This window comes from Trachinotus anak, unplaced genomic scaffold (assembly GCF_046630095.1).
Source record: "Trachinotus anak isolate AG129_WGS33_773 ecotype Australia unplaced genomic scaffold, CSIRO_AGI_Tana_v1 ptg000003l, whole genome shotgun sequence".
Lineage (NCBI taxonomy): Eukaryota > Metazoa > Chordata > Actinopteri > Carangiformes > Carangidae > Trachinotus > Trachinotus anak.
The window spans coordinates 13886404-13913637 of record NW_027273854.1 but is presented as its reverse complement, the minus strand read 5'-3'; the positions used below and the strand labels follow the sequence as shown (position 1 = coordinate 13913637).

At 41.3% G+C, this 27234-nt stretch overlaps 1 protein-coding gene across 4 annotated transcripts in view; it reads left to right on the top strand.

Moving 5' to 3' along the window:
• Window positions 1–27234, top strand: part of LOC139618204 (voltage-dependent T-type calcium channel subunit alpha-1I-like) — a 72258-nt gene that overhangs the window by 32430 nt on the left and 12594 nt on the right. For 3 of the 4 annotated variants that reach the window (XM_071473940.1, XM_071473939.1, XM_071473942.1), the window contains exons 12-32: window positions 419–536; window positions 673–828; window positions 1107–1197; window positions 2090–2244; window positions 2926–3675; window positions 4296–4396; window positions 5442–5565; window positions 5775–5843; window positions 7615–7793; window positions 7975–8101; window positions 8451–8576; window positions 8714–8803; window positions 9018–9210; window positions 9802–9953; window positions 10940–11049; window positions 13810–13943; window positions 14330–14400; window positions 18419–18497; window positions 19714–19835; window positions 21314–21772; window positions 25808–25957. In XM_071473940.1, coding sequence (XP_071330041.1) covers window positions 419–536; window positions 673–828; window positions 1107–1197; window positions 2090–2244; window positions 2926–3675; window positions 4296–4396; window positions 5442–5565; window positions 5775–5843; window positions 7615–7793; window positions 7975–8101; window positions 8451–8576; window positions 8714–8803; window positions 9018–9210; window positions 9802–9953; window positions 10940–11049; window positions 13810–13943; window positions 14330–14400; window positions 18419–18497; window positions 19714–19835; window positions 21314–21772; window positions 25808–25957 — 3556 coding nt within the window. Of the gene's footprint in view, window positions 1–418; window positions 537–672; window positions 829–1106; window positions 1198–2089; window positions 2245–2925; window positions 3676–4295; window positions 4397–5441; window positions 5566–5774; window positions 5844–7614; window positions 7794–7974; window positions 8102–8450; window positions 8577–8713; window positions 8804–9017; window positions 9211–9801; window positions 9954–10939; window positions 11050–13809; window positions 13944–14329; window positions 14401–18418; window positions 18498–19713; window positions 19836–21313; window positions 21773–21858; window positions 25958–27234 lie in introns of those variants that run through there. The other variant, XM_071473943.1, reaches the window with a different exon arrangement.

Sequence of the window (27234 nt, the reverse complement as noted above, 5' to 3'; positions counted from 1 at the left end):
TTTCACAATCTTGTGACAACTACAAATACATGAGAAAAAATGTTTTCTTGTGTGTATCTTAATCAGAATGTATGAGTGTGCATTTTTTTAAATTTATGCGCCAGAATATATTTATGTATGTGTTGTGTATTTGCTGTCAAATTATGACAGCAAATTCTTGAAACCAGCTCAGTGTGTATGCAGTGACATTTTTCTCTCTTTCCCTCTATATCTTTCTTTTGATCAGCTCTAATCTAATAGTAATTCTGTTTTATTTCAATTTTGATCATATTATCTGTGAATCTTCATATAGAGTGCATGACACACTTAAATCCCACTGAGTCTTGTCAATGCATTATTCAACCTCATCAATGCACTGTGTTCTTATTCTATCACAGCATACTGTATTTGGCTGATTGTTTGCTTTTTTGTGTTGCAGTATCTTGGGGATGCATATATTTGGTTGTAAGTTCAGTCTGAAGACAGAGGCAGGAGACACCGTGCCTGACAGGAAGAACTTTGACTCCCTGCTCTGGGCCATTGTCACTGTCTTTCAGGTACAAATACTTCAAACACACACACCATTTCGACACTTTCAACCCAAACACGTGCTTGTGAACATGCATATTTTTTGTACCTCTATCCACATCTGTGTATGTATGTACTATTCCTGCTCTCCTCTATTTGCTATAGATTCTGACTCAGGAGGACTGGAACATGGTGCTGTACAATGGTATGGCCTCCACATCGCCCTGTGCTGCTCTCTATTTTGTGGCTCTTATGACATTTGGAAACTATGTGCTCTTCAATTTACTGGTGGCCATCTTGGTCGAGGGTTTCCAAGCTGAGGTAAGACACGGCTAACAATCTTAATTTAGGGCAATGGGCAGTATACACTTTGCAAAAAGCTAATTAACAAAATCAAATGTGATCAAAATGATTGGGTAGTAAGGAGAGGACAAATAATCAGCAGTTGAATTAGCTTCATTGTTTTCTCTACACTTTTTACTCTCTCTCCCACTCTTTGCTTCTTCATCTCCTCTAATGCCTTGCCCGCCCTGTCCTTCTCTGCCTCTCTGTTTGTCTTTCTCTCCCCCATTAATTTTCTTTCACTTTCCCCAATACAGGGCGATGCAAACCGCTCTTACTCAGACGATGACAGGTCTTCTTGTAATTTCGAGGAGAATGATAAGCAGAAGGATTCCCTGCATCTCTCAGGTATTAAATGGCATTAAGAGCTTTACAGCATTTTTTTTGTTTAATGGAGATCGATTTTCCTATCACCTCAAAAATTATATGACCATTCACCCCTTTATGTGGTTTGTTGCATGGCAAGTGTGTACCAATGCATAATTATGACTTTACAACTTTACTTTACAACTGAATTATAAAAGAAAATTGCTGCCTTAAAATTTAATCATTGAGTTGTCATTAACATACAACATAGGAAATACTTAGATTTGATTGGCTAAAGTGGTACCGTTTAACCACTCTTCTGACCATTGAGTGTTACAGAAAGTTATCAGCTGTTTCGTTGTGCCTCGGGCATCAAACATGTCGCCTGTTGTCCAATTTCCATAACAAACATTGCTAAGCATCAGTCTGAAATGTAAGCTGGGCAAACTTTAAATAATGCATGTCTGATGGCACTTCTCCATCCACTCCTCTCCCCTCTTCTCCCTGTAGGCATAACAAACGTGAACTCATCAGGAAGCAGCCACAACACCATGTAGTGTAGAGTAGCATTTAGCAGCACATTAGGGACTCTCTGATCATCTGAACTCTTATCATCAGCTCTCCTGAGCCCAAATTTACTTTTTTAATGTCAGTTTACCTGAATAAAACACCTTAGAAATGTTAATGTAACTCAAGACCTATTCCACCAAAATATATGTGTGAGAATATACACACTCCTGGCAGATATTCTTCTTCTTAAATCAAGTCTTCATCTGTCTGAGCTGGCCGTATAACATTGTTTCATGACATTTATGGTGCTCTCTGATGGAAAATAAAAAGTTATGTCTATGTAGCATTAACAGAGAATAAGTAAACAAGGGAAATGAAAATCTTGTTTAATGCTCTTCTTCTCCCCACCTCCTCTTTCCTACAGATCCAAAGATCTGTACACTGACCCCAAATGGGCACCTGGACTTGTCCTCACTGCCTGCTGGTCTGTTTCCAGGAGAGAGGTTAACCTTTGCTCTTGGCTCCAGGAAGAACAGTGTTATTTCTCTTGGCAGGGCCAACTTGGAGCAGAGGGCTGTGGTAAGTGTAGTGAGAGAGAGGCTGTAATGAGAGAGGCTGGAAAATACATAACTGCTGGGATGTTTGTTGGTTGTTGGTTGACTGACTGGTCATTGCGCTTTGTTATGACTGAAATATTATGGGTAATCTCTCTGAAAATCGACTGTTAGGTCATAGCTGTATTCATAGATACTACAGTGGCAACTAATCGGTGGCATATCAAAGGTTTTTCATCATCTTATTAATTTCAAGGACAATAATATGCAACAGTGAGTTTTCACCTCACTATTTGATTAGCTAATTAAATGCTTTGGCAGTTACTTGACTACCAGGATGGGCTGCTTTCACAGAGGCACCGCCACATTTCCTGTAATCAGTAGCATATGATCACATTGCTGTATTCTTCTACATTCCACTATTATGAGATGTGTGTGGTTGTCGAATCACTTTTATTTGTGTTTGTTGGTAAACCAGATGGTCAGAGCAGATACACACAGGATATGGGTCAGAATTACTGAAGATGAAAGAAACCTCTCTCTCTCTCTCTCTCTCTCTCTCTCTCTCTCTCTCTCTCTCTCTCTCTCTCTCTCTCTCTCTCTCTCTCTCTCTCTCTCTCTCTCTGTCTCTCTCTCTCTCTCTGTCTGTCTGTCTGTCTGTCTGTCTGTCTCTCTCTATCGCTTTCTGTCTCTCTCTCTCTCTCAGTATCCAGGTCGGGGTTACCACAACTGGGGACGCCCGGTGTCTCCCCAACCTCAGGCCTTGTGGGCCCGTCGTTCCAGCTGGAACAGCCTGGGAGGCGGCCGCCCCTGCTCTTCCTCATCTCCCTCCGCTAGTCCACCCTTCAACCCCACCTCTGCAAGGCCCTTCTATGGCTACGGCCTGGGTGGTCTGGGAGGGATGGTTGGAGGAAGCCTTCGTATCCGTGGTCCTCGTGCCTCCTCATCCCCGCATCGGCACCTCCACCATGTCCATCCAGATGAGGAGGAGTCTCTTCTCTCCCCTCCCGCTGTTGCTCCTCCTGTCACCCAGCTCCATCTTCCACATCCGATGCTCCCGGGTCACTTTGTGCCCAGGAGAGACCGCAGAGCTCTATCACTAGAGCTGCCCCACCTGCTGCAGGTCCCAGGACCCCCACACCCTCCACCGCCGCCTCATCACCCACTGCCCCCCATGACGCTCCATGCTCACCACAGGAAGAAGAGCTTCTCTGGGGGGGTGGTTATCAGTGGTGGAGGTGGTGGCGGTGGGCTTGACAGTCTGGGTGGCTTAGGAGGGGTCCACCATGACTGTAATGGGAAGACTCCACTGTCTCAGCTTCTCCTGCCCCCTCCTAGACAACAGACTGAGCAGGCCGGGGGGTCGAACCCCCAGAGCCAACTGATGGCTGAGGTCTTTCCTCAGGTTAACGCACGCAGCAAGGACCGAGAGGACCTGGATGATGACATTGACTATGTAGGTTACTGTTATGTGTGTGTGGGAGGGAGGGAATTAAACAGTAATAGCATTAGGACAAGCTTGGTGAGTAAGTGAAGTAAGGTTATGCAATCATACCACTTCCCTGTAATACACAGTCTACTTCCAGAGATACAGATAAGCATGACTAAGGTTGTGTGTAACAAAAAAGAACAAAGAAACACAAGGTAGCCTTGTGATTCTCAATAACCGAATCATTAGCTTTTGTGTTAAAGTACAAGAGTTTACACATGCAATAATCTCCTGCTCTCTTGTGTAGCATCTTCAAATACTTTGTATAAAGCCTGCACTCTCTATCACCTGGGCCTCATGGGAGTCCAATTGTTTTCATTGTAAACAAGTCTGTGTGCGAGAGAAACAAGGTTAATTAGAAAGGACTATTTAGACAGCAGGGGAGAGAGCTATACAGATGGTAATGCTGGAAGAGGCTTGGAGCTATTGCTATAGAAGTGTTTCACTTTTGTAAATAATTCAAATAGGGAGTCTAAACAGGAAGTTTCTCTGTGTGTCTTTTTGTGTTTACTGCTTGTGCATGGTGTATGGGCTCTGCCTGTGCATGCCATGTGTGTGATGTGTGCTGATATCTGTATCTGTTACAGAGCTTGTGCTTCCGCATCCAGAAGATGTTAGAAGCGTATAGACCCGACTGGTGTGAGACCAGAGAGGACTGGTCTGTCTTCCTATTCTCACCACAGAACAAGTGAGTCACCGTTATCCCCCGCTCAGCTTTTTTTTTTTTTTTTTTTTTACCTTTTTAATCAAATGTGTTGTATCCAGTGCTTTTAGTGCTGGAATGATTGACTGCGTCAGAAGTGTGTTGACTCAAAATGTGGGCTGTTTTGTAGCTCGAGTCTCCACAGTCTCTCTCTCACTCACACACACACACACTCACACACACACACACATTATCAGCTGGCCACAGGACATATCTCACCAAAGCAATATCAAGGATGGGTGGGAAGATTGTGTTCCCCACCTCATCAATAGGAAGGACAGGTTGCCAAGCTTCCACAGAGACAGACTACATTAGAGTATTGATTGCCACCTTGCAAATAACAAAGGGATATTTTCTACACTGTCCCCTCCTGTTGGACAAAGAAAAAGGCTGCAGGGGGTACATTTAATACCATAGGCCACTCATTAAATTTGGCATTAGCATGTAGTGATGTTGTGTCACAGTCTGCAGACGAAGGGTTTGAATAGACATAGTTGAGTATTCAAATAAAAGACATTTAAATGTCTCCATGTGTGTTCCAGAATAGTTTAGAATAAATTCGATCCCTCTCCCAGTTGATTCATTCTGCTTCTTTTCATCCGTTCCAATAAACACTGCAGCGACGATATTTAATTGCTTTTTGGCAGTACACAGTGTCACATGCTAAGTTTTGAAATGCATATTCAGTATTTGTATGCCCCATCTCTCTCTCTCTCTCTCTCTCTCTCGCTCTCTCTCTCTCTCTCTCTCTCTCTCTCTCTCTCTGTTTTGGTTTCTCTCTCATCTCTCTCTTGTTTTCCCAGCAGAACACTGTACTCAGGAGTCTAGTGCTTCTGAGAGTGTTGTTAATGCAATTTGTTTTGAATTAGGAGTGATGTAAACAGGGGCTGAATGAGGCTATTTACTCACCAAGATATGAGGGAGCTTCCATGTACTGTCAGGGAACTTGGCTCCCATTCTGATTGGATGGAAGAGTGTTTTAAATTGTGTTTGGACAGTGTGGCCTCATACGTCTCTCCTCTTGTTCCAGGTTCAGACAGATATGCCAGTCCATCATAGCTCATAAGCTGTTTGACTATGTGGTGCTGGCCTTCATCTTCTCCAACTGCATCACAGTAGCTCTGGAGAGGCCCAAGATATTACAGGGCAGCTTGGTAAATCCATCTGAAATGCTGTGTGTGTGTGTGTGTGTGTGTGTGTGTGTGTGTGTGTTAGAAACAACAGCTTTTTGTATTCTCTGAGGATAAATTCAGTTTTATTATCTAAAAGGTGCAGTGAGGAAGCCTTTACTGCCCCTAATTTCCCCATCTCCTCTTTCTGTCTGTCAACCCTCTCTCTCCCCTCCTTCTGTTTTCCTGTCCAGGAAAGAGTCTTTCTAACCATCTCCAACTACATCTTTACTGCCATCTTTGTGGGTGAGATGACACTCAAGGTAACATTTTACAACCTGTCTTCTCTATTAATGCCAATGAGTCTTGAGTGTAATGTGTGGCTGCACTACATAGAGGCATCTTTTTTTGTCTGTCTGTCTCCTCCTTCCTGTGTGTCTCTCACTGAATTGACTTTGCCTCAGTGCTCCCACAGCCCAGCCCCTTCCCTTCCCTTTTTTCATGGCAGTTCCCATGTTCCTTTGGAGAATAGAGCAATTAAGCAATGTCATTAATTAGTGGCTAGTCTTCTCTTATGGATGTGGCCTATCTCCAGCACTCCCCCACACCGCCCCGATGTTGACTGCTTCTTTTTTTAAGTCTGTGTTTCCACTTCCTTAGAGTCCCTCTGTTCTCATCAGTCCTTTTTCACACTCTCGGTCTGTCTTGTTTCTCCATCCGTCCTTTATTTTATTTGCTCTCTCTCCCTCCCTCCCTCCCTCTGCTACTGTCTCTGTATGCTCTGCAAAAGGCTCTGGCACAAGTGGGCCATCAATTATGCACTCCCACAATCAATTATTAACCAATCTCAGCCCGTCAATGAGCCACAGACTTGTCAGCCCCCTGGCCGAGCCGTACACGTCTCCCTCCGTGTCTCTGTCTGTCTGAGCCTTGTGTGTCTGCATAATTTGTGTTGGTGTGTGTTTGATTGTGTAGCATTAATCTCCCCATAGGACTCCACCATAAGGGTTTGATGCTGTGTACAAGATGTAGCCACATAAAAAGCACAGCACAGCGGGGCTGAAGAATGGGTCAGCATGATGCACCATGTTTCAGAGAGTTATTTCATGAGGCAGCTCCAAGCACAATAAAGCACTCAAAATACATTCACTAGTTAAGCAATAAGCAATGCTGTTTCACATCTTATTTCTCAATGCAAAGTAGATTACACTATACTACTATATATAATCAGAATAATCAGAATTGTGAAGTCAAAAGTCACTTGTGAGTGTTGTACATTCAGTTTACATTTTGACATTTAGACCTAAGATGTTTTCCAGGCACTGATCTGTCAACCATCTTGATATGTTTGCACACTAACCCCCACACTCCCTCTGAAGATTTACCGGACACTTGGCAAACACCTTTAAATGTCAGTGGCAGATCTTTTTTGCAGGCGCAGTGCTCCCACTGCTGCTTAGGCAAACACTGACTTCAGCTTTGTGCATGTGTAATACAATGCCTGCACAACAGCCATTTCTCAGTGTTGAACTTGCCGAAGAATAAAGTGCCATCATATGTGAAATTATTTCACAATAATCTTTTTACAAGCCAAAGACAGAGGCATCGGGGCATTATTACTGTACCCCTGCATATCCTGTGTGTGTGTGTGTGTGTGCGTGTGTGTGTGTGTGTGCGTGTGCGTACGAATTGTATGTGTGACATAAAGTCAACGTCTGCTCTGGGTGCTCTCTAGCCAAAGCAGGTGTTGTTTGAAGAGGTGTGTATGTACATCTGAACGTGTGTGTCTGCTTGTCAGGCACATTGTTGTTTCAGCAGCCAGGTGAGAACATGTTTTTAATGTGTTTGTGTTCGACACTAAAAAGACATGTTACACACAGCCTTTTATCCTACACCTGCTGATGATTTTGTTATCTGTATATCATCTGTCATCTTTTGGTTTCACCTTGTTATCCTTTGGTGCAACACTTTTGTATTTTTTCACAGTTTCACAATTTTACAAAGCTGGTTCAGAAACTCACAATAAACAAATGTATTGTAAGTGTAGTCTATTTTCTAAGATGCTGCTTCACCTCTTTGCTCTATCATCTTCAGGTGGTTTCCATGGGTCTGTATATGGGGGAACAGGCTTATCTGCGGAGCAGCTGGAACATTCTTGATGGCTTCCTGGTTTTTGTGTCTTTGATTGACATTGTTGTGTCCATGGCGGGTGGGGCCAAGATCCTTGGCGTGCTAAGAGTACTCAGGCTGCTCAGAACATTGCGTCCCCTCAGGTATTGACAAAGAACTGTAGGTTTTTTTCATACATATATATATATGTATATTTTTTAACTCTTTGTGTTTATCAATCTCAACAGCAGACAGAGATCTTTGCCATTATTAATTAATTATATCTTCTTATGTTTTCTGTCAGGACATTTTTGCTATTTCACACTACTCCTCTTCCTTCTCCAGGGTGATTAGCAGAGCTCCAGGTCTGAAGCTGGTGGTGGAGACCCTCATCACCTCTCTCAAACCCATCGGCAACATTGTCCTCATCTGCTGTGCTTTCTTCATCATCTTTGGCATTCTTGGGGTACAGGTGGGTAGCACATTATTTGCACTGAAAGTTTTGTAAATAATATTTAGTATATTCTCCCCATTAGTATAATTTAAAAAAAATAATCTGTTTCTCTCCCTTCCTTCCCCTTGTAATATCTTTGAAGCACAAGTGCACATGCATTTTTATATTCCTCTCTCTTAAGTAAACTCTCATTGTCTTCCTTCTTCTTTCTTCACCACACAACATTTTCAGCTGGTGGGATATTTGACCAGCTCATTATTTCATCTTTTCATTTCATTTGATGCCTCTGTGAAGGCTTACTTCTCTGTTATTTTCTAAGTAGTTGGACTGCATCAAAAGCCTAGTGTCACTGTTCTTCTCCTGGCAGCTGTTTAAAGGCAAGTTCTTCTACTGCTTGGGCCCTGATGTCAAAAACATCACCAACAAGTCTGACTGTCTGCAAGCCAACTACAAGTGGGTTCACCATAAGTACAACTTTGACAACCTGGGACAGGTTAGTGTCACTTGAATGTTATGTGCATGTCTGATATGCATTAGAAGACAAAGTAGAAGATAATTTGAAAAATATATTTTTTTCTGTAAAATAAGCATAACTGATTTCCTTTCTGTTCTCTACATTTTGTTGTCCAGGCTCTGATGTCCCTCTTTGTACTCGCCTCCAAGGATGGCTGGGTTAACATTATGTATCACGGCCTGGATGCCGTGGGTGTGGACCAACAGGTACCCACGTATAAACTGTACAACAACAATTTTTCATTAAAAAACTCTTGAGGGACATTCTTTTTCTTCACCATCCAAAATGGAAATCATACATTTTTACCTGACTAACTCTTTTTCTCCTTTTCTCTCATCTCTGTTTTGTTTCTTCCTTGTTTCACATCACATCATTTTATATCAACTCTCATCATGAACAAACACACCACTTCAACCCCAGCCGGTGATCAACAACAACCCATGGATGCTGCTGTATTTCATCTCCTTCCTTCTCATCGTTAGCTTCTTCGTCCTCAACATGTTTGTTGGCGTGGTGGTGGAGAACTTCCACAAATGCCGCCAGCACCAAGAGGTGGAGGAGGCCAAGAGACGTGAGGAGAAGCGTCAGCGGCGCATGGAAAAGAAGAGGAGGAGTAAGAAAGAGGAGTGAGAGGAGAAGGGGATAGAATATGAAAGAGGCCAAAAAAGCTGACAGAGAGAAACAGAGGCACATGAACGGTTGGAGGAGGAGGAGATTAGAGTAGAGTGACAGAGGATAGAAAGGAGGGTTCTGGTAAGAAAGAAGAGGCAGGAAGGCGCTTTGTAGAGTTAAAAACAAGCAAAACACAAAGTGCCTGAAAATACAGGCTTGAATTTGAGATTTTTTTTCCAGTTAATATTAATATCAGTTTGATCAAAGCTTTTGAATATTATATTTACAAGTGCACAATGTGGAACAGGTCTTCTATGGAAAACTCCTCCCCTCCCCATGATACAGATGATCTGTTGTACATTTCTAGTAGCAACAAGAGCAGTTTGGGATTAATTTAAATATAATTTATATACTAATTCTAATAGCATATACAATTGAACATATATCATGGGCAGTATTTTAAATAATGTCAGAGAACTCATTCTACCCTATTTAACTAAAACATCAGAATACACCCCTCATTAGATACAAATTCGAATTCAAATCAATTAACATGTTTAAATGCTTCATTAATATATTTTTCTATCAACAGAAGCTCAAAAGCTGCCCTACTATGCCAGCTATGGCCACATGCGCCTGATGATCCACACACTGTGCACAAACCACTACCTGGACCTCATCATCACCATCATCATCTGCATCAACGTCATCACCATGTCCCTAGAGCACTACAATCAACCTCATGTAAGATGGAATGTTTACAGTACCTGTGTGTGCAAAGATGTGTGTTCTGAGTTTGTGGTTGGCACAGGTCCTGTTGTGCGTTGTACTTGAATTTATGTAAGCAGAGAGAGAGTTGTACAGCTTTCCTCTCACTTCCCCTAAAGCATCTTTTCCACAAAATACGGACAAAAACAGACATTTTACTACATTAGATTACATTTTCCTACAAGCTCATTCTCAGTAGGAAGAACTCTGGCTGGGTTTTTATGCAGAGTATTACTGTCTGCACTACATCAATCAGCATCCTAAAAAGACACAGTTATACCACTGACTGCTCTACCACCATGAAACTGTATCCAGGCTCTGTAGCATGTGTTGTGAGAAGCTGCAGTCCATACAAAGAGCTGTGATTGCACTGGTGATTTGACATGGGCTGCTGTCAGAGTGGTGTTAGCTGTATAGTATGTGTATCTGCCCATACGTGTGTGATGAACAGAGGTTCAAAAGCCTGATAGCGTTTTTGTGAGGGAGAGAAAAGTGATTATGCTTGAGATAAGATGCCCATCTGACCTTTTAAAATGGAGCAAGCTTTCTCAAACTGGCCGAGCATCAGATAAATATCACAGGTCTTGGCTGTATTTGTCAGCTGTTGGTCCTGACATTTGGCAGCCTCCCACTTGCTAGAAGCTACAGCTCTATTTATGAAAGGAGAAAACAGCTAGCAAAGTAATCTCCAGTCTCCGCAGTAACAAGACTGGATGTTTAAGACAATGAAAACATGCTTGTCTCTGGAATATTTAAATACTCTGCAAATACAGTTTAGCTTAAAAATATGTGTTAGCGGATATAATGTGTGTTTTTGCGGTGCTATGAATGGAGGATGCCCTGCGCTGCTACCCCATCACACACACACACACACACACACACACACACACACACACACACACACACACACACACAAAAACACACACACACACACACACATCTTTTTTATTCTCTCCTTCCAGTCTCTGGATCTTGCCCTGAAGTACTGCAACTATTTCTTCACCTCCACTTTTGTGCTGGAATCGGTACTCAAACTCATCGCCTTCGGCGTTCGTCGCTTCTTCAAAGACAGGTACAGTGTGTATTTACACCTTATGTGTTGGCAGCATGACTGTATATGAGAGTGTTTGTCCCACTTTGTACACTTATAGGTTTGTTAATCTTCTGTCCAGACCATAGACTGGTCCAGTCGCCTGCTCTGTAACTGAAGGAAAGTGGCTTGATGACTATCAATCATCTTTCTTATGCCCTTTTTAGTGTCTAGCCTGAAAACTCAAGCACCTTTTAAGATTAGATACAGCAAAATTAGCTTTATATTTTAAAGCAGAGATTTAATTATACTGAAAATGACAGTATCACTTTATGTTTTTGTCTATTCAGCTAAGTCACTTATCACATATTTGATGTGAAAAAACATTAAAGCGTCTAACATGGCTCTAGGCACATGCTATAATCTCTTGAATTAACATATAATATAAATAGTGCCACAATAAACAGTTATTTAGTTCAAATTGTAATAGCTGAGCAAATCCGCCTTTTGCTTTGATCATTATAAATGGAATAGCGAATAGCAGCTTTAACGTTATAGAGGATTATGAAATATGTTTAAATATATGAGCTGGCTCTGATGTTCTGTTATTAAGTTGACTAAACCATGCTGTGGTGCAAATACGGATTTCATGACAATTATCACACATCATCACTTATGTTAGAATAAACAGGAATGTCCTGTATTAGTTTACAGATTTCTTTACAGTAATTAGCTTTTTTGGCCACCATCAAATCAATCTTTAGGTCCCTTATTCTATCAAGTTTTTCCACAATGTAAATTTAAACTATAATTCATTTACAAGTAATAAAACTGATTAAATAAACCTTTCATTTCATCTCAGTATGACAGTCTTCCCATTGAGAGTTTTTCATTGTATTAATTTGAGTGAACTAATGTCCGTCTAATTGGAAAAGGATGTTTAACTATGCTATTATTCTGCTTAACGAAACCTAATTGTCCATTAGGTCTCTGCATGTGGTACTGCACTTTCCATTTCTCCAACCTACTGTAAAGACCTTTATGTGACCTCTACAGGAAACACACCTCATCACTGGTCTGTTCACTCCCATATTCACTCCCACATTCATTCACTCAGATTAAGTGATTTGTCACTCACCCAAATGTGTGCAGTGATGAGACTGATGTCTTATTCTGTTCATGGACATGTGGTGACTAATTAAAGGCAGAAACAGATTTAGGAGCATGTAATACTCTGATGGTAGTTTAATGTCATTGACCTATTTTAGTTAGCGAAAGAGGAGAGAGAGCGAGAGAGAGAGAGGATAAAGAGAAACGGTTAGAGGGAGTGAGATAAGGTGAGAGACGGAGACAGAGACACGCAGTGAAGAGACAGATAATATATTAGGAGGGGAAGCTGGACTCATCGAAAACAGAAAAGGAAGAGGACAAATGAGTGATGAAATGAGAAAGTGATGGGCGGATATAGAGAGAATTTATCACACATTTATCAGCTGGCACTTTGTCTCTTTTTATGTAGTGTCAGCAACAGCCGTGAGCAGGCATTGTGCATAGTGTGATTTATAATCTGGGGTAACTCTCAGGCCAGCTTTACAACTGGGTCATTCGAGTAGCAGGTAACACAAACACACTGCCACATGTGCCACCAGCAGAACTGCATTTACTGTAAGTTTGCAGGTGTGTGTGTGTGTGTGTGTTTGTACAGTATATGTGTGCCAGGCTAAAATGTTCTGGGGCTGACAGTGAAGCAGAAATAAAAGTCCAACACACATTTAATTCAACCTTTACTAGATTGCCTCTATGATTTTGATGCATTTAAGTGTTTATGAAACATGATGTCTTATTCTATGTTCTGCCGTCTTCAGTCTTAAACCACAGAGGAAGATGCACCTTCTTTTGCCTTGAACAAAAATCTGGAAAAAGAAGTAGACTTACAGTCAGACAGGCCCTGACAATAGATTAGATAGAAACAGGATCATGTGTATGACTATAGTGATTCACAGGCTGTGATTGATACACTGTTGTCATTGTCATTTTAAATTAGAGAGTTTGGCAGGCATTCTGACAAATGAATTGGCAGTGCCAACTGTTTTAGTACTCTGGTTGCCTTGCTATGTGATCCCACATCAGATGTGCACCTCATTTACCACTTCCCATAAAAACTCACACAGTCTTTACCTCTCCTTGATGATTTCACAAAAGATTCTATTTTTTGACCATCTTTCAAAATGTCAGAAGGTCAGAAGACTACTACAGGACTTCCTGAAACAGCTGCATAAGGCAATAAAGGATTAACGTCTCAGGAAGCTTGAGCAAAAGTGGTGTAGTTACATCAGGACAGTACTTGTCACAAAGAGTACAGTGGCTTCAAACTCTTTGATTCCCAACTATACTTATCTGATTTGGTAAATTCTGTTTCTCATCTGTCCTCAAGCCTTAAAAAGAAATTGTCTGCCAAGCATTTTGCTACACATGATGGATTAATTAAGGGCTTTGGGGGCTGAGGCACTGTCGCAGGAGGAGGAGAGTAACTTGTTGAGAGGTAACTAATAATTAGCTACATACCTCCTGAGGCTCAGAACTTTTCAGACAACCCTTAGTGCATTACTTACAGTCGAAGCCAACACATGATGGTAAGTGTGACTTTGTCTTTGTCTTTTCATCATTTTGTGTGTATATTTGCTTTGTGTGTGCATGTGTGCTGCAATTCCTTTGTGTACCTTCCTCCCTCATATGAGTGTGTGTGTGTGTGTGTGTGTGTGTGTGTGTGTGTGTGTGTGTGTGTGTGTGTGTGTGTTCTAGGTGGAACCAGTTGGACCTCGCCATTGTACTTCTGTCAGTGATGGGCATCACCCTGGAGGAGATAGAGATCAGTGCTGCCCTGCCCATCAACCCGACTATCATCAGGATCATGAGAGTGCTGAGGATAGCACGAGGTATATTATCTACACACGCATGCACGCACACACACACACACACACATTTACAAGTCCTGCCCTAACTGCACTCCCTTTACATCCTTTCAGTGAAATATTATATTGATTTTCTGTAACTGGTGTGTTAAAATATGATGGCTGAAACTGTAAACAACCTTTGCACATCAGTTACTCGTAGCATAGTTGCTAATGTCTTAAGTGCTGTTTCTGTGTGTACATGCATTTATGTTTTTGTATGTGCATTTGTGCATGTGTGTGGTACACAGGGTGTAAATTAAGCAGTGACCACAGTTTAATGTTTCTCATTTAGTCTGTAATTGAGCCTGAGGGATTTCCCCCTAAATGCCCACACTTAAAATCTCTTTCTCTCTCACATATGCACACAGTGCTGAAGCTGCTGAAGATGGCGACAGGAATGAGAGCCCTGTTGGATACAGTGGTCCAAGCCCTGCCTCAGGTATGCATACACCCACAGACAAACACTGTCGTTCCCTTTTCTTTCCTCATGGACACACACTCCACACTCCCAGAGAGAGAAAGAGTTGGCCACTCTCAGTCGATAGCCAGGGTGGTATGAGCCCCCCTTCTCTTTCTCTGGTGGCCTGTAGGCAGCTCTAATACTGTAGATGACTCATTCATACTGCAACTGGTAGACTGGCGCTCTCACGTGCACACACACATACATAGACACACATACAGGCCTTGGCTTGTTTTCACTTTCAGTACCATGGAGAGTACCCAGACTCCCACTGAGACCACAGTGTGCTAGAAACAGCGGGGGCTTCTTAAACCAGTCTGTAGTTCATTTGGTGGTGAACTGTCCACAGAGGCAGACAGTTTTTATGTCATCCCAGTGTCAAAGTCATTCCAGTGCACTGAAAGTTCAACTCCCTAAAAATAAATTCCCAGAATGCTTTGCTTACTGTTCTTACTGACTGAAGGTATCCTCTGTATGTTTTGTCGCATAATCTTATGAATTAGAAATAAAACACCACAAAATACAGGTAAAGTTATGATGTGTGTGTATATATAACATTAAGGTTATGATGTTATAATGATCCTAACTGGTAAATATGTGGTTGAGGCTATATCTTTTTTATGTTTTATGTATTGCATTTCCCATTCTTTATTTATCAATAACCCTTGCTTGAAATCCCGTTTTATGTTTCACAGATGCTGATAACTTGCTTTTGCAATTGGTTTGAATGGTGTCCTCGTTACTTTACATGTGAAAACTTGGTTTTATAGTTTGACAGTTTTGGAATTTACTTTTTTGCTCAGAGTTAAATGAGATGAGAAGATTGATGGTACAGCCTCATCTGTACTGCTGGTTAGCTTAGCTTAGGAAATGTGGGGAGGAAGAGGGCTGTGACACACAGCAAAGGTCCCCATCAAACTGTGGATGTTGTGCTTGTGTGGTAATCACCGGGTCGCCGCCATTTCATTGCTTTAATCTGTACAAAAACTGGCCGCCTACTGTATGTATAAAAAATAAGCTGAAGTCACCGGCTGGTGGCTCCAACTGCAGTACATACCACACAGACATGAGTGTGATATCAGTCTTTTCATCTAACTCTCAGCAAGACGGTGAATAAGTGTGTTTCCCAAAATGTTAAAATATTCCTTTAAAATAAGACAATTTTCTAGACAGACATGTGTGTGAAGACAGGTGTACAGCCTCATTTATGGACATGCAGGTACATACACACACACACACATGGTCTGACCCATTGACCATCAAAAGTAAGATGAAGCAAACAGAGGGAAACAGGTGGTGTGGTGAAGGTAGGGCAGGCAGAGGTGAGGGAGAACAGATTCCTTGTCTTTCTTTTCTATTGATCCCCCCCTCATTAACACAGAGCCCTTTGCTCTATCCCAAGGGCATCGGGGGAGGTAATTAAAACTGGGGCTAATTAAACAGTTCCAGGAGGTCTCTGTGTGTATGGGTGTGTGTGTATATTGAGGTACTGAAAGAGTGAGAACAAAAGTGTTACACCTGGCGAGAGATTTAACCTGCGGTGATATTGCACTCTATTTCACAGTGAAAATGAAATGGCAAGCTGCCAACTTTTCTTCATTACATCACATAGGATATTGAGACAGTATTGACATTTCAACAAATGCTTCAGGATACAGCTGAACAAAGGAACAAGCATATACACTTCCATTGGTATAAGAAGGCAAGGAGTATGAATAATGCCATCATGACACACAGGCACAGATGCCTGCTAGAATAATAATTTATAAGATGAAACATGATGTGGATACTGATGTGGAGTTTCATAAGCAGTTTATATATCTAATAGGCCATAACAGGGCATGGAGATGTAATGAGAGAGCCATATACTTACACTAAACGGATGGGTAAGCTTAATAGATCATTGAAACATTAAGAGAAGTGCATTTTCATGGTTTGTCTTTACAAAAACACAGTGAGACAATGTAATTTTACCCACAAGCATCCTCCATTATCCTCTTCTCCCTAACTGATGCAAGATGGCTGCAGCACACTGTTCACTTACACTAATAGCTATCATGTTGGCACTAAGGACAAGCCAGTTGTTTTATATCTTCTCTGGGAAAGGCTTAGAAGCCTCCAGAATAGCCTTTGGCATCAGGGCTGCACCTTGTGAAATGATCTGTATTTAGTTTTAGAAATGAAGGTGATGTCTAAATGAAATCAAATGAAATGTTTGAAATAATTAAAGACAACTGAATACTTGGTAATTTATGCAAAAACTAGATGAAACAAATAATAAAGGTCAGGTTTATTTTAATCTTGTAGAGGGCGAGTTATTGTCATATACATTTGCACAGAATACACTATTAAGTCTCTCCCTGTAAAACTTGTCCTTCTCAAAATTGCATTCATCCTTAACCCGACATTGATTCAGGACATTATGAAACACAGATTGTTAAGCACTCCAGGTAGGATAACACTAATTTAAAGACAGACTTGAGCCAAACCCCATAACAGTCACTGCAATTATTACACTACTCCATTGTATGGCAATGGCCTCCATTACTTCCAGTCTATCCTTCATGTAATGGGGCATATTTGCCTACATCAAAAGTACATTTTAAAATTTTGATACTCAACATTGTGTTGTATTGTATGCATATGTTGTGCTGTTTTTCACTATCATGAATATAAACTAACTAGGAGAATCATATCAGTCCATTTATGGAAATGCCTTTGACAGCCTTAAAATGCAGATAAAGACATACTATCGGTTTCTACTGATTTCCTCCACAATCACTGTTGTAGGTTTTTAATGAGGACAAGACATATAAGATAGGTCTGGAATATTGTTGCAGTTCAATTTAACGTAACCTGAATTAATTACTGTCACAACTGTTTAAATTGGCTACCACTTACTGAGAGCTTTCCCTCCAAACTCTCCTACTCACTGGGATTTTCCCTATACAACTAGACATCTTTAACCTTGCAAGGAAGCTGGATTTCTCTTTTTCGCTTGCAGCCAAACCATTGTGGTTTGAACCCATCAGTTTCCTGTGAGCACAAATCTTCCTTACAAATAAGGCAAGACTTGTCTACCTTCATGCAAACTAGCTTTCAAAGCTCCTCAGACTACGGCTTGTTGTGTTGTGTTTCCTCTTCAGCACTCAACTAGCCTTTTCCAAACAGTTTCCAATGAAGCCTTCCCATAATATCTTTTAATAAACTTTATTTGTGTAATGGCTTGTGTGTAATCTCTTTAGGACAAGTTCTGTAATTGCCAAAATGTTGATGAATTATTCATGTACTGAATTCTGCTGTTTTCCCTGAAGAACAGGTGAAGTAATCTGAACCTTCCTTAGAACACATTGAGTGTATTTATAGTAACTACTTATCAGTGCATATCTTCTGTCCCAGTGGAGCAGTGCTGTTAGCAGAGTGTTAAAGATAGTGAATGGGTGACTAGGTTCTCTATCCCTGGAATGAGATTAGATTTTGCCCTGACTGTGGAATATTCTCATCACCATTAAGTTGTCTTAACCGAGGGCTGTTTTGTGATGGAACCGAGGCAAATCCCCAAACTTAAAAATTCACAACAGGGTTTCCATTGTCTCAGAGTCTCAGAGGGAGTTGTGCCATGGTTTGCAGAACTGAGCAGGGTGATACGGTGGCAGCACACTACAAATAAGTTGGAATCCTGTGTGACCAGTTTCATGCACACACATTACTCATTGTATTATATTTCTTGTTGAAGTGATAGCAGTGTTTAACAGAAAAGAAATCATAACCCTAAGCATAACCCACTAAAAAAAGGAATGAGTCTTATACGTCACATATCAACTTTATAAGGTATCCAGAGCATAAAACTTTGCTACATTGCTGTGTAGGGAGTACTTTGTTGCTTCAAATGCTAGAATGCTGTCAAATGGTTTATGACATATGCATGGTAAGAGGTTTCCTGTCTGTGTGTCTGTCTGTCTGTGTGTGCGTGTGTGTGTGTGTGTGTGTGTTGCAGGTGGGTAACCTGGGCCTGCTCTTCATGCTGCTGTTTTTCATCTACGCCGCCTTAGGAGTAGAGCTTTTTGGAGAACTTGGTGAGTGCCTGATATCCATTTGTGATGCAAGGATTATATCACAAACAGTTATGTAAGTTTTATGGATTTTTTTAACTACAAATCAGAGAGTCAATATATTAACTCCATTATGTTTGGTAATTTGTGGATATTTATCCAGTATAACTATCCAGTATAACTGGATAAATGACAAAAAGGGATTCTGTTAAGCCGTGACTCCTAGCTTTCAAAGGGGAATTGTCCTCAGAGGAGTCTCTTCAAAGATTTTTAGTTTTGGACAGATTTTCCTTTGACATAGGATGGATTACTCTTGGATCTCAAGGCTAATCTTAAAACCTTTGAGAAACTCTGTATTATCTTTAGCTAAATATGCACCAGATATGTGGTCATGTACATACTCTCTTTCACTAGTTGGATTAATTCTTTCATCATATATATGTGGTAATGTGATGAAAGGATCATTCCAACTAGTCGCAGAGCATATTGTCCACACATCATCACTCTACAGTGGGTGTAAAGTAATGAAAAATCAACATTTGTCAATGTGTGCCTTACTAGTAGGTAAATTGAATTGTGGCTTCAAGTTTTTGTGCACTCATTATAGTACACTAAATCTGGTGCACATAAAAGCAGGAGGACTTGTGTTAACTATGAAAATCTCTTTATTTTCTCTCTGAGGTCTTTTTCATCAGCTCTCTCTCCTGCAGTCAGCCAATAGGGAATCAACCCACTCTCCAGTATTCTGATACATAAGTACTGGCCCAAAATATCCACATTGAAGTTGGAAGATATCCTCCAAACTGTCACATTTCCCTTGTGTGCTGCAGCTGCAGCCAGTGGCAACATTGCTTCCTATTGGAGCTTGGCAGGAGAGCGGATTAGTGGCAAATACAAGTGTCGCTTTTCTTGAGGCCATTTCAAAGATTATCTTGGGATATAAGCTCAAAGACAAATAGTGTTTGGTCATGTTGCTACTTCTTTGATAACAGACTGTGTCTACACTGAGTTAGCTTGTTTGGACAATTCCAGGCAGCTTAGCAACAGAAATGGTACATGCTTCTGCAGTTTTGGGAGCAATGACATGTTGAGTGTTCATATTCACAAGTCTCTTCTTCTTTTCTTATCCCTGCTCCCTTTCTGTACCATCTTCTCTCTCTATTATCCTCTCACCTTTTTCTTATCTGTGACCCGATAATTTCTTCTCTCGCTCCATCCACTCCTTTACTCTCATCTTCAGTTTGTAATGAAGACTACCCATGTGAGGGTATGAGTCGTCACGCTACCTTTGAGAACTTTGGCATGGCCTTCCTTACCTTATTTCAAGTCTCCACGGGCGACAACTGGAATGGCATCATGAAGGTACAGTTATCATTCACTCAGATTTAATGTATTTTTAAGGTTTCAACCTGTGAGACAAAACTCCTATTTTTGTTTTCTAAAACATAGTGTGAGTGCTTAGCCTTAGTCCGACCTGGCTTATTTTATAGTTTACAGAGCACAGGTTAGAATATGTGTTCCAAATGAAATTAAAACAAAGACTAAACAGAGAGGAGATGTCTGAGAGAGATGAGATAAACATATCCTTCCCTCATGCATTGTATCTTTCACTCTAGTGAAAGATAGTTGCTGATTTAAAGGAAATGTGCTTGCTCAGCACCAGGAGTACAGATTTCTTTACTGATGTGTAGGAGAATGACTGCTCCCCATTGTGTGCACACACACACACACACACACACACACACACACACACACAGAGCACCAATTTTCCCTGAACACTCATCTACTACTACCACCAGCAACTATAACCACTCCTCCGCACAGCTAGGCTACAAGGGGAATAGAGATTATGCTGGAGCATGTTGGCCGTGGACCATTAAACATACACTTGGTACAGGCAGTGTGGATGGTAGTGGGCCATGAGGCAAACCAGCAGGCCACAAATGCTACGTTCCTGAGTAAACCTCTGTCATGTCAGCCATCAAATTACAACCTGTGCGAGAGACGTAGACCTGGTTTGGTTTAGTATGAAACAGGTGAGGCAAAGTGACAATTAGTCATGCGGTGACGATAGGGAATAATGAGGCAGCGGAAGATAGGTAAGAAGGTAGTGAGGAGAAAGTAGGCACCGATGAACTGTAGTAAGTGGGGAATGAGAGGAAGGGTTAAAAGTTAAAAGTTGTGACCAGTTATTTCCTTTCTCCTCTCAAAAGTGAAAATTACAGCAAAAATGAAAAAGGAGAAGGCAGAGCAGCACAAGAGAGAGGGTGTGGGGAAAATGCAGATTTGGTTGATGAAAGAACAACAATATGTAAACAAAAAAAAACCAAAAAATTATGATGGAAAGGAAGTGAAGGTGGAAAAGGGAGATGTTGTGTGAAGGAGCACAGTGTGTAAATGCCATGCCAAATTAGATAGAAAAGACCAGCTTCAGCTCAGAGGGCTGCAATTGTTACGTGTGGTCACAGCAAAGGTGAGATATGTGTATTTCCTCCAGAAAACACTTGTCACTTTGGTTCTGCTCTCACTGAACTCCACTGTGAACAAGTTAACCAAAGTGGAAATACACTGTAATAATGCTCTAGAAGAGAAAAAAGAAACCTCCTGTTGTTTTGCATAGGCAAATGAATTAAGTGCATGATGATTATACAAGTTGTCAGGAATACAGAGAGCCTTTTCACAGGAGCTAAATCTATTCTATTATAACCCAGAAGGTACTTCATAATTTTTATGTGAATACCAATGTGGGTGCAGTGGTGGTGTAGCTGAGCTCACTAAATTGTCTGAGCGTCCCCTTTCCCCTGATCTCTTTCCTCTTTATTCTGCCTCTTTGACTCCAGGACACATTGCGGGAATGCCCACCAGACCACGGCACTGATGTGGACTATGCCTGCAATCCAAGCCTTCAGTTTATTTCGCCCATGTACTTTGTCTCCTTCGTGCTCACCGCCCAGTTCGTGCTCATCAACGTGGTGGTGGCTGTGCTGATGAAGCACCTGGACGACTCCAACAAGGAGGCCCAAGAGGAGGCGGAGATGGATGCAGAAATTGAGCTGGAGCTGGCCCAGGGCACCCTCTGTTGCATGGGCGCCCCCTCTTGCGGGGGTGGGGGGGTGGAGAAGGGACTAGTTGCTGCTGCTGGATCAGGGCCTGGAGGCACAGCAGGAGGGAGGGAGAGAGGAGATGCCAGAGGAGAGAAGGGAGAAGGAGTGAGGAAGATGCGACACGCAGCAGCCACTGCACTCCAAGGACCATACAACTCCCGCAACTCCAGTCGGACGCTGTACTCACCAGCACAAGTGAGTATATGTATTTCTGTGTGTGTTTTTTAAGAGAGAGAGAGAAAGAGGGAGACAGCACAAGTGTTATGTTTGTTTGCTGGTAGAGTGAAAGGCCTGTTTTGTATGATTGGTGTTTGAGTGTGTGTGTGGGGGTGTTTTTGTTTGTGTCTGCAAGTTGGGATGTCTTAAGCCAGTCTGCAGGATCAGGATCAGGCCGATCAAGGCTTTTTTTTCTGGTGGTTTATATAAACAGCCACATTCATTCAGATCTATTTCTAATCTTGTTTTATTGTATCCCAGCTGTGTCTTAGCTGTAATGCTTTGTTGTGCTCCTTTAAAACTGTTGAACTATTGCCTAAAGCTGCACACTGTAAGAGAATGGCAGAGTGATCAACATAGGCCAGCAGTTTCTGGTAAAATGATGGTATTTGCCACAAAGGATTTCAAAATGCTTTGCACCAAAAATAAATGAAAAAAAATTGTTTGCATTCATTTTGGCCTCAACTTCCAGGTGTATGATACCTCAAACTTTTTGCTTATTTGGAGTCTGCAGTTGAGTTTCTGTATTTTCTCTTCAGCCAGGAGAAAGATAAGTTTCCCAAATATGATCAACACCTTCCTGTAGTGACCTCTCTGACACCTCTCTCTCCAAGTAAACACTATAGGGTACTATACAAAATATAGGAGGAAACAATGGAAAGCTGGATGCAGGCCAGATTGTCATTTAGCGATTCAGAGTAGGTAAAGGGTTGAGGGGCTGAGTAGTGTAGGAAAATATGCATGCAAGTAAATATAAATTGAACTGGACACAGTATCAGCAGATACCAGATACTAAAAGATCCAAACTGGGATTGGGGACAAAAAAATGTAAGTGAGAGATCCCTACTTGGAAGTATTTTTTCTGTGTCTCTGGTTGCCTGTCAGTTTGCTTCTCTTTGCACAGTATCAGTGCATTAGCTCAAGCAGAGAAAATCATATATTTGATGCTCAAGCTGGAAGATTACAAAAGCTGTAAACAATACGACAGTGATTTCTGTGTAGGGTTTGAATGGTGCTGACATGGGAGAGAGTTACTGCTCTCTTTCTCTTTGTGAGAAATTGAATGACAGGCGCGTTGCATGATTACACTCAATCTCTTTGTATAATTCATTTGTACTTTTGTTTCTCTTACAACTTTTTCAGAACGAAGGTAGGGCTAGGAAGGTTCAACATTTACACAAAGAAGAGAAAGAAAGAGACACTGAGTCATGACTTAATGGCAACATTGTATAAGTCGAATTATGTTAACAAACCAATTAATATGAATGTCATAACACGGTTAGAATTAAAGGCATCCTCCAAAATGAAACCAAACTACCAAAGCGACATTAGGCGGATGAAAGTCAATGCTAGGCCATATATTTTTTTATTTCACCATTTGGAGGTATGTTTTTGTCCTCCCTTACTGTAGTCATAGCAATCTATATAGTCAGCAAGGAGAAACAATAATTCTCAGTTAATTCTCAATAACTCAGTTACCCTTTTTTCATTTAAAGCTTATTAACCTTTCTCACACAAGACTATGTAAGTTTGTGCACAGGTTACATTTTTGAGATGATAATTGCACTGCCTCTTGTCTGTGTGTGAGAGAAGATGGTCTCTCAGAGTCTGACAGCAGAGTCACACGCTTCCATAATGAAATCACTCATGATAATCTGAGATATCTATGCAGAAACACACATAAAGATGACTCATCGGCTGCCATGAAGAGATTCACCTTTGTAGAGCTAAACTTGGCTTCATGGTGCCATTTTTAGCTCACTGTTGGCTGACAAAGGAACTTAATGCAGACTAGGGAGAACACACTGGCATCATCCTCTCCCTCTCTCTCTCTCTCCATCTCTATCCATCTCAATCTCCCTTTCTGTCTCATGCTAAACCTCTCAAGTGATGCAATAAGGGATCTGGCAGAATGGTGCAGTTTATTCAGAGCACAGGTCCTTGGGTGTGTGGGTGTGTGTGTGTGTGTGTGTGTGTGTGTGGGTGTGTGTGTGTGTGTGTTCGAAGCTCATGTGAAAAAGTGTACATCCCAAACACTGACTTCACTGCTCCAAACTACATATACATACATTATCATGATACTACCAGTTCATTTTCCAGTTAGAAAAGTGGTATACAGCTAATTTTTTTAATGCAATGGTATCAGGTTAGTACTCTATATCGACCAATACACAAGTCCATGTATTGAGAAGGAAAAATTGGAACATCTCTACTCAAATGTCATTAGTCATCCATAAAATTGATGGATTTTTACTCAAAGGATGTTAATAGATTAGATGATGTCACTAGTATACTCTACTATTATATTCTGTAATGTGCCATGTTACACAATAAAGAAGTCACGTTTGACTGTTTAGTAAAAGACTAGTAATATATTGTACAGGAACTAGAGGAGACGCTGTAGGAGGTCGATACACACACACACACACACACACACACACACACACACACACACACACACACACACACACACACACACACACACACACACACACAGGAAGGGAGAGAGTAAGGGAATAGGAGAGGAGAGATAATAGCTGAGCCAGTGACAGTCAGATAGAGGTAGTAATTAATTTCAGCACTCTTCTCTCTCTCTCTCAACTTCCATTCCCTGTAGACGGGCCCTATTGTTGTCCACTAATACAGTTATTAATGGAGGCCAGCACATAGGCCACCACAGTCAATCAAAAATTATTTTTATATCAAGCTCTCCACCTACACGGAATGAACTATCTTGGGACTGGACTGTCTGAGCGTGTGAGAGAAAGAGGAGAAGAAGAGCGGGGGTTATACTTGCATGGATTCAAAGAGCTGGCTATAGCATAGTCAGTTTGTCTTTGAGCCTTGGCACTGCAACACTGTTTCATAAACCAGCATGATGCAGGTACATTTATATTGCTGGGAGTACAGTAACCTGCTTCTTGAATTCTTAGCCCCCTCATTTTCAAAACATGAGCCATGAGTGATTTTAATATAACAGTGTGAGTCAGAAATGTGTGTTTGCATAACTGATCTAAGTATAGTGCTATAAGCGATGTTGTGGAAATGTGTTATGAAGATATGCTTGTGTGGGGATTGAAGAGGAGTGACCTTGTTTCACAGTATCTTTTGGGATATATCTGCTGATGTAATACAGTTATTTTGGCTGTTATGAATGTGCTACAGGCACAATGCATCCAATTCATTGTGAAATACAGTGCCCTGCCAAGAAACACAAAAATCATTTTAAAAGTAGTTTCCTTTTTATGTCAGTAGTTTCCTTTTTCTGCCAGATTGGTTTCTGGGAAAACCAATCTGGCAGATGAGATTCAAGCAAGGAGGGATCATTTAAGTCACAGAAAAAGCCCTGACTGATTCAGTCTAAATTGCTTTAAACCTAATAATACCCAGAGCACAAAGCAAATGCTTAAATCTTAAATTGTTTCAACAAGGTATTGAACAGTCTAATTGAGGTGATACATCAAATGTAATTGCACCACTCTCAGTGCTCTCAAAGCTTTGATAGTAAAATTATGTGTTACTTGGCTAATGAGGGTTTGGAGTCATATTATTGAGGAGCCTTTTACCAAAAGAGAATAGTGTTTAGCCCTAAAGGCCAACAAAGTATGAGAGGGAGATTTGTTCTGGTTTATTTGTACGTGATCTCTGGCGTATGTGTTTGAGATACAGTTTTTAATTTTTGTTGAGGAATTTTGTAAATTAAGGCTTATGTAATGTGAAATCTACATGGTGTGGGTGAATATGCGCGTGTGACTGTGTGAATTTGAGTGTGTGAGTACATAAGAAAGTGTAAAAGCATACCTGCGTGTTCACACAGGCATTTTTATAACCCTCACAATGGTGTATGCATTTCCCTGCGTGTTCTTTGTCCTCGCATGTCCGCATGTGCACATGTTTGCGCCTGCGTGCAATACTGGTCTGCCGGCCTGCGTCCCGTGTGTATGTGTCTGTGTGTGTGCATGTGTGTGTGTACGTGTGTGTGTGTGTGTGTGTGTGTTGGTGTATGTGTTCCAGGAGAGCCAGTGGCTGGACAGTGTATCTCTCCTGATCAAGGATACGTTAGAGGGGGAGATGCTGATGATCGACAACCTCTCCGGTTCTGTCTTCCACCACTACTCCTCTCCTCCACCCATATGCAAAGACTGCAAGGGCCACCCACAAGAGGTACCACCCTGAACACACATGAGCACACACACACAAACACATGGACACTTGTTTTTAAATTTTAAAAACAAGAGAAACAGAACCACCGGCATCCATTTTTTTGTCTGACATTTGGCTGACACAACTATCCTGTCAGTTCTATGGCTAGATGCATTACCATGGATACCATGGATAGATACATTTTTAAAATTAGCATTGTTAGTGACAGGCTGTGCCCACCATGGTCCATATTTATCAAACATGTCAGAATCACTTCTGTTTATGACCCCTTCAGCAAAACTAAACATAGCAACAAATCTAATCATTTATGGGCAAGCATAATCCTTTCCCTGGAAGAGAGTTGCAGGTGAATCTGCAGTCCTCGTTGCTCGCTGTTGCTGCAGCTCTCTGGGTTGACAGCTGTGTTTAGAGCAGCACGTGTGGTCGACCACACAACAGCCAGACTGAAATATAAACCGACTGCAGAATATCCATAAGGCACTTCAAAAACGCCATGGTTTACACGCTGTGGTCATTCAGGGCAACTTCACCAATGGTACGCTCATAATTCAGCAAAACAAGGCTTACCAAGGCATGTTTGTTTATCATGTTTAGCGGTAGGGAAGGAGCAGTTTAGCTTTGAAGCTTTGAAATGCATCAGTGCAGTCACAGAAATGAGGGTTCCAAAATCATTGCTGTTGCACTTGCAGTTTCATGTTGTCAAATACATTTTCAGAGTTTGTTTTCTGCAAAGCAGGGACAGTTGTCAATGGAGCAAGGACAAAAAGTGATAAACTAGTGTAGGTGTGTATCTGTGTAAGTCCACACATGTTTTTCAGACCTTGTCCACCTGCTGGACATCCTCAACAGGTAAGTTAGGACTGATTCCTTGAGGTGCTTGCTAAATATGGCCCCAGGTGCTGGATGAAAACAAACTTGAAGGACATTTTGAAATAAATTCATACTGGATGCAGAATCCTAATAGATGTAAATTTAGAGATATAAGGCTGATGTTTGTCATCTATCTTCCTCAGCACACATGTGTACATGTGCAAAAATATACAGGTAACAGAGTACACCAACATTCTGTACAATTACACTACTATTTGTTTATTAGTGTGTGGTGTGGAAAAAAAAAAAAATTTTCTCACTTTCTTAACCAAAGTATTACTAACACACATACTCAAACACACATTCATGCACACAGACACACATACAGACACAACCATGATGTTTCAGACCAGATTGCATGCATGCAGATTTGGAACAGGGACACGCAGACAAGGACATGTATTTGC